Genomic DNA, 17,476 nt, shown 5'->3' with positions numbered 1-17,476 from the left:
GCCCCGTGGCCCTTGGGACATGATTGTCAACCCCTCTGACCCCCAGATTCTGCGTTATAAATGGGGATTCTTGTACTACTTCCTGGGGTGGTTGGGGGATGAATAATATGAGCAGAGCCCCTAGCACAGGGCCTGGCACATAAATGACTCCCTAAGTCATGGTTCGTAACATTTACAAACCTGTTCCTTGTAGAGCGAGAATGTGCTTGAGTTCATCAGCTGAAAGGTAATCGAGGCGTCAGATTAGTCAGTGAGGGCAGCCCTGCAGCAAGTGCCCATCAGTCAGGTAGAAAGTGATGGGAGTCCCTCTGCAGAACAGTTTGGACTCACACTAAGTACATCTCTGGGCCCCTGAAACAGTCTGAGCAACAGTAAGACTGGCTCATTGTAGTTAGCTCTGATGAACTTACACTGGCGAATTTACTGAGAGCTTACCATGTGCCAGGCACTGTCTTAGCACTGGATGTGTATGAACTCATTTAATACTCATACCCACCCTGCAAGGTCCCAGGACTGTTGCCGTTGTGTAGATGAGAAAACAGGGGTAGAGATCTGAGGTCACTTGCCCAAGGTTGCACAGGAGTGAGTGCTATAAGCAGGGATTCAAACTCAGGAAACCAGAGTCAGGCTGCCCTCCTAACCTCTTACACCGTGCAAACTACCTCTGCCTGCCCCTACCACCCCTGCCTCTCACGTTCACTCGGGCCTGTTGGGAGGGTCACTTGAGACCAGACTATGCACTATGGGAATGACTGTCCCTGTGAGCCCTGGGGGTCATGGCAATGGCCTCACAGCCCTGCCATCCCGGCACCTGAGCTCTGCCCCTGGAGCGTTCCCCCACCCGCCTGGCTCTGTCCTCCAGCCTCCTACAGCCCTGCCCACTCCATCTTGCCCCAGGGCAGCCCAACGGAGACTCAGGGGTGATGTGTCTCCAAGCTGAGCAGCTGGCTCCTGCACCCAAGCCAGGGTCCTCTGAAGTCTGAGGCGAGCAGATGCATCTCCCCTGCTTTAGAGCTTGTGTCTCCCATAAATCAGAGATGCCTGTTCCTGGCCTAATGGACAGAATGGTGGAAGTGGCCTCAAATATAAATGTCCCTGCCCTGACAGGGCTTTTAGCAGCTCAGTCAATAGCCAATCAGACTGGCTAATGTCTGTTAATGTGGGTCCTCAGCACAAAACCTTCTGAGGCCCAGAGCAGCCAGCCGGCCTCGGGGGAGGAGCAGCATCCTTTGTTCTCTGAGTAGGAAGAGAAGCTGTCCCGGGCTGAGGCCTCTGCTCTTAGAGCCTGGGAGGAGAGCTGGCTGAAGCTCAGATCAGTCCGGAGCTGCCCATCTGAGCCCTGCGTGGCCCTGAAGCACCTCCTGAGTCTGCAGCGGGGCTGACCTGGCAAGCGTGTGTCTGAATGGGGCTCCTGGGCTTGCGCCTCCTGTCAGCCAAGACCAGCCTGACAATCAGCTCTTCCAAGGAATCCTCAGAGCAGAAATTGGGGCATGGACCTGGGCCAGAGTGTAGAGATAAAGGCCCTGAGAGCAATTGGGTGTGCCATAGCAAAAGACCAGCGCTGCTCATGCCCTTTGACCCAGGAAATGATCCAAGAGAAGGGAAGGGCTGTCTGCAGGGAGAGGGGGTAGGACACTGACTCAGGCAGCTAGAGCCCGGGGCTCCTGTCCAGCTCTGCCTCACGTTCCCCGTGACCCTGGGCAAGTCTGGGGTCAGCGAGAGAGTGCCCTAATCCACTAGTGATGCCTGCCACCCGTGCGGGATACGAGAGCTTTGTTGTGTTTTTACCATTTCTGGTCTGAGAGCCCTTCAGGTTCTACAGTTTTATAAGAAATTTTGGGCGAACCCTGGAAGGACCCGTCTTTTCAGAAAATCTGTAGTTTTGTCTTAAATACCTTTATTTATTGTAAAATTTACACAGTTTTTTTTTTTTTTTTAATTGGGGAAGGGGAAAAGGTCTTTATCAGGGAACAGTGTGTACTTCCAGCACTTTTTTCCAAGTCAAGTTGTTGTCCTTTCAATCTTAGTTGTGGGGGCGCAGCTCAGCTCCAGGTCCAGTTGCCGTTGTTAGTTGCTATTGTTAGTTGCAGGGGGCACAGCCCACCATCCCGTGCGGGAGTCGAGGAATCGAACCAGCAACCTTGTGGTTGGAGCCCACTGGCCCATGTGGGAATCGAACCAGCAGGGCAGCCTTCGGCGATAGGAGCACGGAGCTCCAACCGCCTAAGCCACCAGGCTGGCCCAAATTTACACAGTTTTAATAGAAAGTTTGGAAAATTAAAAAAAAGAAACAGAGATAATAAAAACCACGCATTTATCCCACCCTCTAGAGATAATCATGAATAACATTTTGGTGCATTTCCTTACTTTCTCAGTTTTGATATACACATGTACATGTGCACGCACACATGTACACATACACATATACATATAATAGCTGCTCTTCTTAGAGCACTTACTGTAGGCCATCACTATTTGGATTTTTATGCACAATATCTCATTTTACCTACATAACAGTCCTGCAAGGAAGAGATGATTATTCACATTTTATAGATGAGGGAAAACAAGCTTGCACACTTTGAGCAGACGCAAACAGATTTTAGTTCTTGTAAGTGCACCTGATGACAGCATGCAGAAGGCCTGGAGACTGGGTGAGGGGGCCATGGCTGGACAACGGTCCCAGGCAGACCTGAGCCAGGGCCTGTAGGTGCAGTGTTCTCCTTCCAGGGCCCTGGCTTTAGGTACTGCCCCTGTTGCAGGGGGCAGGGAGCATGCACCCCTTTTCTCTGTCCAGGGACCCATTTTTTTCAGCCATCAAGAAGGCAGAAAAGCAATGAAACTTTTGCCCACCTTCTCACACGTCACTGTCAAATGACACCGGTCCAAATACTTTCTTTTCACTTACTCTTTGAATATATATGTGAGGGTGTCATTTTTTTTCCTGAACTCTTTGAGGATAAGTTATATACATCTTTGCCCTTTACCCTAAATACTCGAGTGTTTCCTAAAAATACGAATATTCTCTTACATGACCACAGTACATTATCAGCTTCAGTAAGTTTAACATTGCAACAATACTTTACCATTCACTTTCTGACTTGTCAAATAATGGCATTTAAAGAGTTCCCCCTCCAGTAAGGGGTCCAGTCTAGGGTGAGCTGTCTGATAACCCTTCTTGAGGGGCGAGAGCTGAGTTGGGCAGAGTATTTCTGAGGAGGAGCACAGGGCCACCACCTCGATTTGCAGAGCTACTAAGATGCATGCATAAAGCTCCCAAAGCCAGGGGCTTGGTTGTCTGTCCCCTAGTTTGCCCAAGGTGACGAGCAAGACCTGTGTCTATTCTCGTAGCAGCTGCCTGCTTCACAGCCTTGTTAAACAAGGTCAGAGACCACCCTCTGCAGCTTTGCTCAGGCTCAGTGGGCACGGTCTCAAGACATCCCACAAAAGTGCAGTGGTCTCTGCAGAGTTGGGGAGATGCGGGAAGGAGGCGCTGGGTGTTCCCAGAGTTCACTCTGTTCTTGAAAATTCCTTCTTAAAAATCTTCAGAGTGTTGATTCTTTGAGGTCAAATACTACATCTTGTGCTCACCCAGCACCTCGAATAGTACCTGTCCCCTAGGTTTCTCATAGAGATTCGCTGAATGAAAGGATGTTGGCCAGTTTTCTTCTCAGTTGTTGCTCTCATTTAGATATAAAGGTGGTCAGGGGAGCGTTCTGTTGGGTGGGCTGCTGAACCTGAGGCCGGATGGTGGATGTGTGCCATGCCTGTGTGGGCAGGCAGAGGGCCTGGGTCCTGCTCCTTGTTCTGCCAGGACCATGCACTGGGATACATAAAATGAGTGTGTTGGCCCCTGCCAGCTCCAGGTTTCTGTGACTGAACCAGTATGGCTGCCCCATGCTGCAGGAAACCCTCGTCTGTCAGTGCAGTTGGAAATCTAAGCTTCGGGGCTGCGTGGTATGGGTTGTGGGACCTGTATATCCGCCCAGCACCTATACAGGAATTCTCAGCCGGAAAGAGGGGAAGGGAAGGAAATGCTCTTTCTTTTTAATTGCAATATAAGTCACATGCCATAAAATTCACCATTTTACAGTGTACGATTCAGTGGGTTTGAGTATATTCCATGGTTGTGCAACCATCACCACTATCTAATTTCAAATTAATTTCATCCCCCCCCAAAGAAACCCCCATACCCATTAGCAGTCACTCCCCAAAGCCCCTTCCCCCAGCCACTCATCTGCTTTCCGTCTCTACGGCTTTACCGATTCTGAATTTTTCATATGCATTAGTCAGGGTTTTGATTACCAGGTACCAGGGGATGTGCTCAAGCAATTAAACCACATCTGATACATCATGTAAGTGGAATCATGGAATATTTTATGATTTTTTTTTTCACGTGCGACTAATTTTACTCAGCATAATGTTTTCAAGTTTCGTCCATGTTGTAGCACACATCAGTACTTCTTTTTTTGGCTGAATAATGTTGCATTGTATGACTATACTTTCTTTTGTATATCCATTCATCTGTTGATGGACATACGGGTTGTTTCCACCTTTTGGCTGTTGTGAACAGTGCTGCTGTGAACACTGGTGTACAAGCTTTTCGTAGACCTGTGATTTCATTTCTCTTGGGGGTATATACCTAGAAGTGGAATTACTGGGTCATATGGTAACTCTTTGTTTAACCTTTCGAGCATCTGCCAGACTGGTTTCCAAAGTGGCTGCATTATTTTTGCGTTCCCACCAGCAGTGTATGAAGTGAAATGACCTTTCACTGAACACCTACTATGTGCTAGGCACTGTGCTAGACCCTTTCCACATTCATCTTCTATGATCCTTCCAACCCTGTGAAACATCTTCCGTTGCCTCCATTTTACTGAGGAAGGCACTGAGGCTCAGAGAAGTGACGTGACTCCCCCAAGAGCACACAGGTAACAGTGGTACGTCCTAGATTCACACCCCTTACATTTTCCTGTGTACTCGGTGATTGCTGACTGACTGAGTGACCATCCAGATGCTAAAGTGGAATCAGCCCCCTTTCCTCCCCATCAGTCCTGGGCACTGTTTTTCAGACGGGAAAGTTGGACCCCCACTACCCGAAGGTCTGCGGGCACAAAGGGAACATCTTAGACATCAAGTGGAACCCTTTTGACGATTTTGAGATTGCCTCCTGTTCTGAAGATGCCACGGTGAGTGTCAGTGCCTGAGATCATTCCCTTGACAAAGAGGAGTGGGATTGAGGCAGAGGGAGATGCTGCTGCTAACTCTTTCATCCTTCTTGAGGTGATGTCACACTGTGGGGAGGGGGTGGGTTAGACGGAGGAAAAGTTCTGGGCACCGCCCTCCCCTCTGTGGGCCTCAGTTCCCCCATCTAGAAGATGGGCATAATAGCTCCTGACTGTCTAGTGAAGATTCAATGAGATTCACATTCCAGGGGGAAAGCCCATCTTTTGGGGGAACTATAAAATTCTATGAGGGGCATATTTACTGTGGCCAGAAAATCTCACAGACAGAAGGGAAACAAATTTTAAGAGGGTAGAAGTAGAAGCCATTTGTGAATATGGACACCAAAACCACCCCAAAAGCTTCAGTCCCACCAACTTTTTTGCGCTCCTGTTCTGTACCAGGGACATAGTTGCTGCTCCCACAATGTTCAGTGTTATGTATTTATCATTTATTCTATGCTAAAATGTGGATATGGCTTAAAACAAAAGACACAGATATGACCAGGCGATTCAAATAAGGATGAAAGTCATAGCTACCATTTACTGGGAGCCCACTGTGCTCCTGACTTTCATTACACATATCGTTTCACTCAGTCTTCCTTCCTAGCAACCCCACAAGGTACAGTATTTTTGTGATGCAGAAGCCGAGGATCTGAGAGGTGCAGCTGTTTGCTCAAGGTCACGGTTTATGGAGTCAGAGACAGGCTTCTAATTGCGGTCTGATTTCAGAGCCCAAGCTCTTTGCACTGAGCTATGCAAGTTCCCTAAAGTGCAGCAGCCACAGGTGGAGGAAGTGAGGAAATACTACTAGAAATGTTGGCAATGGAGGGTTGCAGCTGCTGAGCTCCAGGTTTAGCTCAGAGCTGCCTGGCAGCCAAGGCAAAAAGAGAAATAGAATGTACTGCAGAACCCTCACTGTCTGATCAAAGAAAACAGATGAGTTCATCAGGAGCAGCAGGTGAAAAATTCTAAGAGGACTTGTGTCAGTTTCTTTAGAGGGGATACTGAGGAAAATAAAGGGGGCCCCTCCAAAGGAAAGAGCTTGCCCCTTCCTTGTCTTGCTCCAGAGACTGCGCTGGCTCCCTAGTGCTCTGAGCAAATGGCACAAACCCTTCTTCCTGTCATTCAAGGCTCTATCCTGGGCCTTTTGGACATGGAGGGGTAGACCACTGTCCTTTGGGAATATTCTATAGTGGGAGGCAGATTTGCTCTGACATCCAGCCTGGGAGTCAGGCTGGTGGCCTACCACCCACCCACTGCCTCAGGTTATTAGGATGGCAAGATTACCAGGGGCAGATTGGGGGTATTGGACTCACCTCTGGTCAATGCAAGCCCCTGCCTGGGCTGGAGGACCTTGGCAAAGCGCTTGTCCCTCTGCGAGGCCCCAGTTGCACCTCCACTGAGTGAGAGGTGGCCAGAGAGACAACTCCCCAACCTTCTGATGGGCACTGACAGTTTTAGGGTGGCGGGGTATTAAGGTGATCCTGGCTAACACTGCCGCCGGGGCCATGTATCCCCTGACAGATTAAGATCTGGGACATCCCCAAGCAGCTGCTGACAAAGAACCTCACAGCCTGCAGGAAGGAGCTGGTGGGCCACTCCCGCAGAGTGGGCCTGGTGGAGTGGCACCCCACAGCCGCCAACATCCTCTTCAGTGCCGGCTATGACTACAAGGTGGGTCTGTGCATTAGCTTCCTGGGGCGGCCCTAACAAATGACCAAGTTGGCGGTTAAGACAATAGAAATTTATTCTCACACAGTTCTGGAAACCAGAAACCTGAAATCAAGGTGTTAGGAGGGCCATGCTTCCTCCGAAGGCTCTAGGGAAGAATCCTTCTGTGACTCTTCTGGCTTCTAATGGCTGCAGACATTCCTTGGCTTGCAGCTGCATCATTCCAGAATGCCTTTGTCATCACGTGGCCTTCTTCTCTTTGTGTCTCCTGTTCTTATAAGGACACCAGTCATTGGTTGTGGGGCCCACCCTAATCCAGGATGACCTCATCGTAATTAATTACGTCAGCAAAGACCCTGTGTCCAAATAAGGTCACATTCAGAGGTTCTGGGTGGACATGACTTTGGGGGGACATTAGTTAATCCATTAGTCTGCCTGGAGCGGATGGGCTTAGCCCTGCACAGAGAAGCTTCCCCGGGCTCAGGTAACTGCTAAGCTAGTAGGCTGTGGGCCCTGTGGATTGGGAAAATCCAGAACACCTAGATTCTATTCCAACTCATTTCTGATTTGCAGTGTGATGCGGGAAAGTCCCTTGTCTTCTCTGGGCCTCAGTTTCTCGATCTGTATACATATGGAGTTGGTGTGACCAAAGCTGTGGCTTTACTGAGGCACCTCAGGGGCCTCAGTGATAGATAAAACGGGAGTGGTTGGGAGGGCCTTTTCCCCTTCTGACCAGAAGTGTTCTTGTATCTGTCTATGTAGGGTGTGTCTGCAGGGTACTACGTGGGGTTGTGCAGGTTATTCTGTACACAACTCCAGGGGGCAGCATTCACAGGCTGGATTATGGGAATGGATTGCCCTGGAGCTGTGCAGTATACAGCCTGTGCAACTAAGCATGGCAGCCCTGTTTATCTGTATGAGGTAGAAACTGCTGTTAATAACTGCTTGAAACCCTCTGGACTAGCTGGTCCCCTGGGGTCCTCCCAGCATGGATGTTTTGTTACTCCAAGGCAGATGGTATTTTCTTTTCACTGCCAGACAGCCCGACTCCTGGCTTCCCCCTCCTGCCACGTGGCAGCTTCAGCCGGCAGATCCATCATCCCACCCGAGGCCGCTTGGCCAGACTGCCATCTGCGCTTCCCTCCTGGGAATACCGTGTTTCACTACAGCCTGGCTGGCGTGTGACTGTGGGGGCCGGGGCGGGGGGGTGGCCACTGCGCTGAGCCAGCTCTCTGCCATGCAGGTGATGGTCTGGAACCTGGATACAAAGGAGTCTGTAATCATGAGCCCTGTGAAGACGATTGACTGTCACCAAGACGTGATCCTCTCCATGTCCTTCAACACCAACGGCAGCCTGTTGGCCACCACCTGTAAAGACCGCAAGATTCGGGTTCTCGACCCCCGAGCAGGGACCGTCCTCCAGGTCAGTGCCAGGCTGGGGTCTGGCTTGGGGTCAGAGAAGCAAGGAGTGGAGTGCGGAGGGCGGAGGCTTCTGAGAACAGGGAGGTGATGCTGGCTGCATGCTGGCCAAGCCTTCACACATGGTATCCCCGTCTGTTGGGAGATAAGGTGTGTCATCCCCATTTTTCAGATGAGAAAGATGAGGCTAAAGAGAGGCTAAGTGACATGCCTATGTTGAAAGCTGGGGTTTGAACCTGGTCTAACATCAACGTTTGTCACTGTGCCTCAGCTCTGTCAGGAGGCATTACATGTTGATCCATTGTGTGACCTTAGGCAAGCACTTCCGGTGTTGAAGCCTCTGTTTCCTCATCTGCAACAATGGGCCAGTAGTCCTTCCTCTCAGAGGATTAAATGAGATAATCCAGGTGACAGTGCCTGCCCAGGTCCAGGCCTTGCATATAGTAGGGGCTCAATAATCTTTCAAAAACAGCATGGAGCCGGGCAGAAGTTTCCCTCTTGTTCTGGCTCAGAACAAGAACTCTGGAAGGATTCTCCAGGCAGAGCTGGGGTGAGAAAGGAAGGCATTCCAGGTGGAATAGCAGCATAAGCACAGGCAGGGGAGTCCCTGACTGCACATGTCCCTCCAGGAAGCCAGCTACAAGGGGCACCGGGCCAACAAAGTGCTGTTTTTGGGGAACCTGAATAAGCTGCTGTCCACAGGCACATCCCGATGGAACAACCGGCAGATGGCCCTGTGGGACCAGGTGAGTCTCCTCCGAACCCCAGCAACATCCCTCACCATCACTCTGTAGCTGAGTACCGACTTCATTCATTCATTCATTCATTCACTCACTGATTGAATTTATTGATGAATAACAGGGAGATGCTAGTAGCCTGGTGGCATCAGCCCAGACTTTATGCATCTTGTCATTCAAGGAGGGAGAGGGGCAGGACAAAGGAGAGGCTGAAGTATAGGGCAGGGGATGTGGCCGCATCTGGGACCAAGACTCGGGGAAGGGAGGAGAGGGCTTTCTGGGCAGTAGGAACAGCTGGAGCAAGGGCTCAGAATAAGTACTGAGGCATGTTCAAGATAGCTGAGGGTGGGGGTGGAAGGAGGGCCAGGCCAAGCGGTATTGATTTGAAGGATCAGTTGGCCAGAGTTTCAAAGACTGGACGGATCGCTTCCCCTCTCTGAATCTCCTTCTGCATTTATTACTATAAATAACAAAACAGGAGGCAGTGGGCTGGAGTGAGATCAGGTGTGTGAGAAGTGATTCGTTAAAGGCAACATGCTGGTAAAATAGAAGGGGAAGGGTTCTCTCTCTCTCTCTCACACACATACACACACGCATACACACACAGTCTTTCATACTCTTTCACACATGCACACACATATACACATCCATGGCAGGAATTTTTAGCCCAGAGTACCACTGAAGGCGCCTGATTGACCCAAAGCCTTCCTGATCTCCTTTCCCTGGCAGGATGACCTCTCTGTGCCACTCACTGAGGAGGATCTGGATGGCTCCTCAGGCGTGCTGTTTCCCTTCTATGATGCAGACACCAACATGCTCTACATGGTGGGGAAGGTCAGCCTGGCATGGGAGGGAGGTGGCTGCATGGACTCCTGAGGCAAGAGGCAGAACTACACCACGCCTACCCCCACTGGTAGCCAGACAGTAGCCTGGGGCCCTTGGGGCACAAAGCAGGGGCAGGGACAGGCAAGAGTTGCTGGACACTCTCCCTCTGTGGTGAGCCCAGCACCTGTTTCCTACCTTCCTGACTCCCCAAGAGCACCTGGGTCCAGGGCTTTAGTAGCTAGATACCCCGACTGGTCCCTCCCCAAATCTGCGTCCCGGCGAGGAGGGACCAGTTGGTGTTTCTCGTTAGGGGCACCTTCACATTCGGGGCAGAGCAGGTCTTCGTTACGTAGGACTATCCGTCCTTGGCAGCCCCGGCCCCTGCCCACCAATGCCAAGGGCAGCATTCTCCCACCTCCACCCCGCCCAGTCATTATGACAGTGATAACCAGAAATGCCCCTAGAGGTAAGACCCGCTGGCTGGTCTCAGGACATGCCACTCTGACCTTTGTGTGCAGCTCTTGGATGGGAGTGGGGTTCGGGCCTGTGCCCCCAGAGCTTCTGCCTTGGAGGCACTCAGGTGGGCTTTGAGTTATGGTTGTGGGGACAGAGGGTCAAAATGAGGACCATCCTACAGCCTTGGTGACAGTGCCCTGATGTTCCCTTGTGTGAGGTGGCTTTGCCACCTCTTTGCCTACAGTGAACACCAGGTTTCTGCTGCATCACAATGGGGGGCCAGGTGGGGGGCTAATGGGAACCGGCTCTGAACTCACCTCCTCTCCTCAGGGAGATGGGAACATCCGCTACTATGAGGTGAGCGCCGACAAACCTCACCTGAACTACCTGACTGAGTACCGCTCCAGTCACCCACAGAAGGGAATCGGTGAGTGTGGGTACCGAGGCCACGTGGGCCCTGGGGAGATGCGGGCCCTGGGGAGATGGGGATGAGTCAGACTCGGGCCGTGCCCTGGAGGGGTTCACATACTGGAGGGAAGATGGGGGAGGCCAACACTCTAGACTCAACGGGAGCTCTAGCTGGGTGTGCAGGAGGTTCTCTGGGAGGCTTCCCAGAATTGACAACATTTGAAAAATGGAAAAAGGAGGTAGAGTACAGCATGGGGAGAGAATGAAGGTGTTCTAGACCAAGGTTAAACAGTTAAAACAGGAGCAAGGAGATAGGGGAGACTGACCTAAGAGAGCCCCTACTTTTTCAGTGTGTTTGGGGATAATAAAAAACAAGAACACAAAACTCAACTCTTTGTTGTCTATAAGAAATCCAGTTAGAGACACAGCTAAATTACAATTAAAGGGATGGAGAAAGATATACCATGCTAACAGTAATCAAAAGAAAGCTGGACACGCTCTATTAAGAGCATCTGGGTCACAAGCTGTGGGGTTAGCAATGGCAAGCCTGGAGCAGAGCACACTTCCTGCAAAAGTCAAGCTACAATTATTTAACTTCTTGAAGGTAGGGACAAGGTCGGATGATTTCAATCCCATTTCCCCAGCCCAGGGCCCGGTCCTGTTCATGTGTGTTCATGAACTGTTTGTTGAGGGAAGGACAGCGGCAGGAGGGTGGTCTGTGTTCATGTCCAGGTGTGCAGCCTGGCTTTGCCACTCACACTGGGTCCCTGTGGCCCTAGCCCAGCTGGACCCGCTTGGCCCTCATTGGCTGTCTGCCTGCAGGTGTCATGCCAAAGAGAGGTCTCGACGTTTCCTCCTGTGAGATCTTCCGCTTCTACAAGCTGATTACAACCAAATGCCTCATTGAACCCGTATCCATGATTGTACCCCGGCGGGTAAGGGTGGTGGTGGCGTCCGCAAGGGGGGGCAGGGAACCCTTCCTGGAAAAGACAGACCCCAGAGCCTAGAGCCTGGAGCCCATGCCCCTGGGCCAGCAACGAGGAGGCTGATGGCCACTTCCTTCAAGGGGAAGAAGGCCTTTCTCGTGGTCAGTGCAGCCTCATTGAGAGCTCGGAGTCCTGACTCTTGCCCCATCTCTGCTCTTGAGTTGCCATGTGACCCTGGGCATGTCCCTTTGCTCTCTGGGACTCGGTTTCCTGAACTCACAGGGGTTGGGGAGGGCGGAGACACCCAGCTGCCCCCCCTAAGGGCCCGCCCAGTCTGGGCGGCCTTCCTACTACCCCAGCTCTCACTGTTCTGACTTCTTCTGCAGTCGGAATCCTACCAAGAGGACATCTACCCGCCCACAGCAGGGGCCCAGCCTTCTCTGACAGCCCCGGAGTGGCTCAGTGGGATGAGTAAAGGTGAGGAAGGCAGAGAAGCGGCCTCAGGCGACTGTGGGGGCGAAATGGAGTATCCAGTGGCCCAAGGAGCTGAGCAGGGTTTGGACTGTATTTGTATTATCTCGTAACCCTGGAGGACTGGTCCTTGACAGTCAGTCACCAGTGGCTGGAATGGTCACATACGGATCCAGGAAGGGAGAGACTTGTCCCATGTGGCTCAAAAAAGTCCCTCCCAATCGAGGAATTTTGCTCTTTGGAAAACGACCTTAGACTCGGGGCTGCGCAGGGCGACCGGGTCCCCTTGCTCCTCCTCCCACCCCCAGCTCCACAATCACTCTTTGACTCAAGAGTCCCTCTAGGCAGCAGCACCCCACCCAGGCTCTGCTGCCCACTCTGCCTACCCTGACTCACCCTCCCTGTCCTGTCAACATGTGGGCCAGCCCAGGGGAAAGCCATCTGTGCTCCCCACCCCCACCCCAGCAGCTGCCTCTGTGATTGGGTTCTCCTTCTGCTTCTACCCCACCCCTTTTTTTCCCTTAGACAGTGTCACCCCTCTCTGAGCCTCCATTTCCTCATCCATCTCCCTGAAGCTTGTGTCCCCTTCTTCTCAAGGGCTCTGGGAGAATTCATGAACTGGTAGATGGCAGAGCACAGTGTGGGTGGGACTGTCCTTACCAAGCAAAGGCAAGGCATCACTTGAGGAGCTCGAGATGTTTGGGGTGGCACCAGGGCATGCTCCATGCTGCTCCTATAAACCAAGCTCCCTTCGATAGTCACACGCATGGGTATTTGCTCTCTGATTGCCCTGGTCCGTGGGTGTGTGCCTGTCCGCATGTGGCCAAATCTCCCACACCTTTGCGTGTATCTGTGTGTCTGCTTGTGGCTCTATGTGTCTCCGCGTGACTCGTGTGTCAGTGCCCCCATCCACACCCTCTGCTCACGGTCAGTCAGTCCTCACATAGTCCTTTGCTTCCCTCCCAGGGCCAATCCTGGTGTCCCTTAGGCCCGGCTCTGAGCTGCTCAGCCCCCGACCTCTGCCCCCAGAGAGACCACTCTCCGACCCCATGGTCCCTGCCTCGCCCCAGCTCCTCAACCAGACAGAAAAGCTGTTTGCAGAAGATGGCCGGAGGCCATTATCTCTGCTGGAGGAAAAGGCACCAAGGTGGGCGGCGGAACACAGGCTGGAGGAGAAAACCTGGCTCACAAATGGTTTTGACATCTTCGAATGCCCCCCACCAAAGACAGAGAATGAGGTGCGAATGAGGGTGGGGTGGGCCTGCACGGGGTGGGGGAGAGGGGTAGAAAATGAGGGGCAAGAAAAAGAACGAGCTGTGTGGCCTGGCTTAGCTACTTAATTCACTTTGTTAATTCATTTCAACAAACCAGTAATGAGCACCATCTGGATGCCAAGGTGGTGGGTTTACATGCAGATGATGGGGAACCATCTGGAAAATGCAGAGGGTTTGACTTGGTGGGTAGTGAAGTCTCTTTCAGTTCTAGGATTTCCTGTGTTTTTGGAATCAACACGTGTTAAGTGTCTGCTCTGTGCCACGTCCTGTGGTGGGCACTCTGATACATCATCTGAGTGAATTTTCTCAGCAGCCCTGGGAGTCAGTAGGTAGTGGCTAAAAACTCAAGAGCTGGTGTCTCACGGAGGGATTCTAATCCTGGCTCTGCTGAGCACTAACTGTAGGACCTCGGCCCCAGAGGCTGAGTCTCTCTTAGCTTCAGTTTCCACAGTGGTAACATGGGAGCACTAATACTACCACCCTTACAGGGGGGTGTTGCGTGCATCCAGTGGAATAACAAAGCTCCTTACTTAGGGGGCGCACCCAACACCTAGTACTACGCTGTAGAGCAGCAGCAGTCGTACTAATGCTGAAGTTAGGTTTCTGACCTTCATTTCTCAGAGGAGGAAATTAAAGCTCAGAGAGGGTAAGTAACTTGCCTGAAGTCACACAGTTTAGTGGTGTAAAAACTCCAATCTCTAGACATCAGAGCCAAATAAACTTTTCTTCAGACCATGGGGAAATCTAAGGAGGCAAAAAATATCTGAAATATCGTCTTTCTGAATTTCATTTATCAGGTGAAGAAAACAAAGTTTTTGTAAAAGATGTATGCAAAGGCTGCCCCCCCTTAGGCCTCAGCCCCATTAATTTAATCACCTTCACCTTTCTGAGTCCAAAAGAGGCAATGTTTTATCCTTTCTGCTGGTGTCCTGCCCCCTGGCATCTTAGAACCGCCAGGTGACCTTTCCCTCTCTTCTGTGCTTTCTCAGCTGCTACAGATGTTCTATCGGCAACAAGAGGAGATCCGAAGACTCCGGGAGCTGGTGACCCAGCGCGAGGTCCAGGCCAAACAATTGGAACTAGAGATCAAAAACTTGAGGATGAGCTCACAATGGTTCTGAGCAGAGGTCTCTGCCCTCCTCGCCCTCAGGGACACCACCGGCTCCATGGGGAGGTTCAGAACCAAACCATAAGTCCCCCAAGAACAACCACTATTTCTATATTTTTTACCAGAAAACAAAACTCGGTCACTGAAAGATTTCCAGTGGGACATGGTGCCGTTTTTCTATTTGCCTTCTCAAAACAACAGTGTCTGAAGTGACTCTTTTTAGATGATACCTTGCCTTCTGTTTAATTCTGTTGTAGGGTCCACAATGAGCTATAATTTCCCAAGGGAAAGAACACTGTAGGAAGTTAGAGCTGGAAGGACCTAGTTGTTGAACCTGCCTGTGATTTTTAAACTGGGTGGTCCATAGAATGGGGGGAAGGCTAAGCAGGAGGGCTGTGCCCCCCTTATTCCAACCAGACAACTCCGCTTCTTTTTGTTTTATACATCAGCTCTATGGAATACATAATTCTGCTAATCAAAAAAATTTAAAGTTTGAAAAACCAGTGATTGGCCCAACTTCCTCATTGACAGCTGGGGAAACTGAGGTCCCCAGAGAATTCACGGCAGGGCTGGGCTGAGCTCCTGGTCTCCTGGCTCTGTCTTTCTGCTGTTTCTGGTCCAGTACAATTCTCAGCCCACAGGGCAGAAATCCATTGGTCTGGCCTCAGCGGCGCCCCTCACTTGCGCAGTGACCTCTAGCAAATCATTCCCTTTCTGGTTTCAGTTTCTCCTTCTGAACAAGGGGGGACCCTGGAATCTGCCAACTGAGATCAGAAATGTTGGCTTTGACCTGAGGAAAATTACTTGTAGGATGATGATCTGGGTTTGCTGTGGGAACTCACCAGACATCGGCAAAGGGGCAGAGTTTGTTTAACTTGGGAAAGAAGTCAAGGTTCAGGCCAATTCTAGACACTGACGGGAGGCCAAACTCATCCTCTCTTCAAACAGAATCAGTCGGATAGGGGTAGACATTCCCTTCTGTGGGATGCAGACATCAGGGTGTTGGCTACGCCCACTGACTGCCGCCAAAGCCCTCAGGTCACAGAGCTTGCTCCTGCCAGGAAGACATAAGCAGATGTCAGCCCCAAGTAACCAAAGAGGCCCCCCGGAGGTAGGGAGCCCCCTGGCCGTGAGGACTTCTGGGCAAGGACGACTGCACTAGGCAAGAAAGCAGAATCACATGTCCCTAAAATTTCCCTTCCAGAGTTTTTCTGTGTCCCTCCTTTGCAAATCTGTTCTGAGCCCTTCTCTAAGATTCTTTCTCAGTGGTCAATACAGGCTACCTGGCCTGGTAGGTTTCAGCCCAGGCTATACGTTAGAATCCCCTTGGGTAGTATTCAGGAAACACAGCCAAGTGGGGCCAGGCCAGGCCCAATCCTGGACCACTTGAAGCTGAATCTGTAGAGTAGGGATTAGCCTCGTGTATGTTTTTATAAGCTTCCAGGTGATTCTGCAATATCGTGAGGGTGGAGAGCTACTGGGCTAGTCCATCTGTACCTACCTACCGTAAAGGCGCGGAGGATAAGGAACAGCAGGCAGGAGCTGGGGCTCAGCTCTGTGCTCTAAGTCCTGGCTGGAGGCTCCTAAAATCAGGAAGCATTATCCTGAGCCCTCCCCCTCAGGTCTCTGGGGGCTCTGTGCTCCTGGTTGCCCACTCCCCTAGCCATGGCTTAGTCCCCGTCTGCCCGCCCGTGTCAGACGCCCCAGTTCCTTGTCTTGTAATCCATTTAATTCAATCACTGGGGCCCGCCAAGCTTGCCAAAGACCAAATCCCAGGTGTTGTCAGGAAAGCAGAGCTTCACTGGATGGGGTTACTTCTCCCACCTCATTTGTGGCCAGCCCTTCACAGTTTACAAAACCCGCCCACCTCTACTCACTGACACATACTACTCTAAGGGGCCAGGCAATCGTTATCCCCACGTTCAGGAGGGCACAGAGCGGTCCCTTCTACAGCTCTCCCCACCTCAGAGGGACCCAGACCTCCTGCTTAGAAACAATTCATGAACAAACTTGTTTTCCTGTTTCATTTTCTTTATTGTTTTTTACATCTAGAGTAAATTATTTAAATTATTTCACAGCAAGGGAGAGGGATAGGTAATTTTTATCAGATATTTTTTTAAGCCATTTTTAAAAATTACATTGTTTGTGTTCTCGACTGATGAAGTGGAACTTGCCCAGCGTGTGCAGGGCCAGGCCCTCATGCTCAGGGTAAGCAGAAAGTGCACTCATCTCCTTGCTCATGCCCTGGGAGCCCCCTGACTGTAGACTCAGGGACTTTGCGAGACTGAAGACAGCACTGGGAAATGAGCTTTGGGGTGCATCCACCTTAGCACTACAATAATTGTTCTTCCTGGAACAAAACTTGAGACTGTATTATAGAGGGAAGCAGGAAGTCAGAAATTGATCTATGCTTTTCATATGAAACCGTGCCTGAAACAGTTTGATTGTTTTAATGTTGTTTCTGAAATTCCTTGTATCTTTGTAAAAAAATAAATAAATAAACAAAAGTGAAAATAAATAGATGTGGAATTGTGCAATGGAAAGAATATAACAAAATAATAAACAGCATCTGCCTAGATATTTTAATACATGGAGCTTTCCTTTTCTTGATTTGTTCCACAAATACCAGTTAAGTACTTATTTGAGCCAGAAACTAGCCTGGGAAATAGGTAAGACAGAATTGGTGCCTGCCTTCTGAAGAGTTTTCAGTCACATTTGCAGGAAGGAGAGGGCCATGATAGGGGAAGTGCAGGGTGCTCTGGAAGGAGAAGCAAGGAAGGCTTCCTGGAGGAGGTGATATTTAGGCAGAAATGAAGGATAAACAGGAGTAAGCAGAGAAAAGGGCTTTCTGGAAAAGTGTGTTCCAAGCAGAGAAAAATGCCTGTTCCCTGGCCAAGAAACAAACAAAGGGTGGAGCGTAGACAAGGCAGGGATTAAAGGTATTAAGAACCAAGAGCCT

The 17,476-nt window shown here is 50.8% G+C and overlaps 1 protein-coding gene across 3 annotated transcripts in view; it reads left to right on the top strand.

The window, feature by feature from the left end:
- CORO2A (coronin 2A) overlaps positions 1-17,110 on the top strand; it is a 51,465-nt gene extending 34,355 nt beyond the window's left edge. For all 3 annotated transcript variants that reach the window (XM_033123607.1, XM_033123606.1, XM_033123609.1), the window contains 10 exons: positions 5,070-5,186; positions 6,747-6,896; positions 8,137-8,316; positions 8,942-9,058; positions 9,779-9,883; positions 10,661-10,757; positions 11,561-11,673; positions 12,051-12,141; positions 13,102-13,373; positions 14,399-17,110. In XM_033123607.1, coding sequence (XP_032979498.1) covers positions 5,070-5,186; positions 6,747-6,896; positions 8,137-8,316; positions 8,942-9,058; positions 9,779-9,883; positions 10,661-10,757; positions 11,561-11,673; positions 12,051-12,141; positions 13,102-13,373; positions 14,399-14,530 — 1,374 coding nt within the window. In that variant the 3' untranslated portion in view covers positions 14,531-17,110. The remainder of the gene's footprint in view (positions 1-5,069; positions 5,187-6,746; positions 6,897-8,136; positions 8,317-8,941; positions 9,059-9,778; positions 9,884-10,660; positions 10,758-11,560; positions 11,674-12,050; positions 12,142-13,101; positions 13,374-14,398) is intronic.
- The last annotated feature ends 366 nt before the right edge of the window (positions 17,111-17,476 follow it).

The sequence above is a fragment of the Rhinolophus ferrumequinum genome, chromosome 12 (assembly GCF_004115265.2).
Source record: "Rhinolophus ferrumequinum isolate MPI-CBG mRhiFer1 chromosome 12, mRhiFer1_v1.p, whole genome shotgun sequence".
NCBI lineage: Eukaryota > Metazoa > Chordata > Mammalia > Chiroptera > Rhinolophidae > Rhinolophus > Rhinolophus ferrumequinum.
This window is presented reverse-complemented; position numbering and strand designations above follow the sequence as displayed.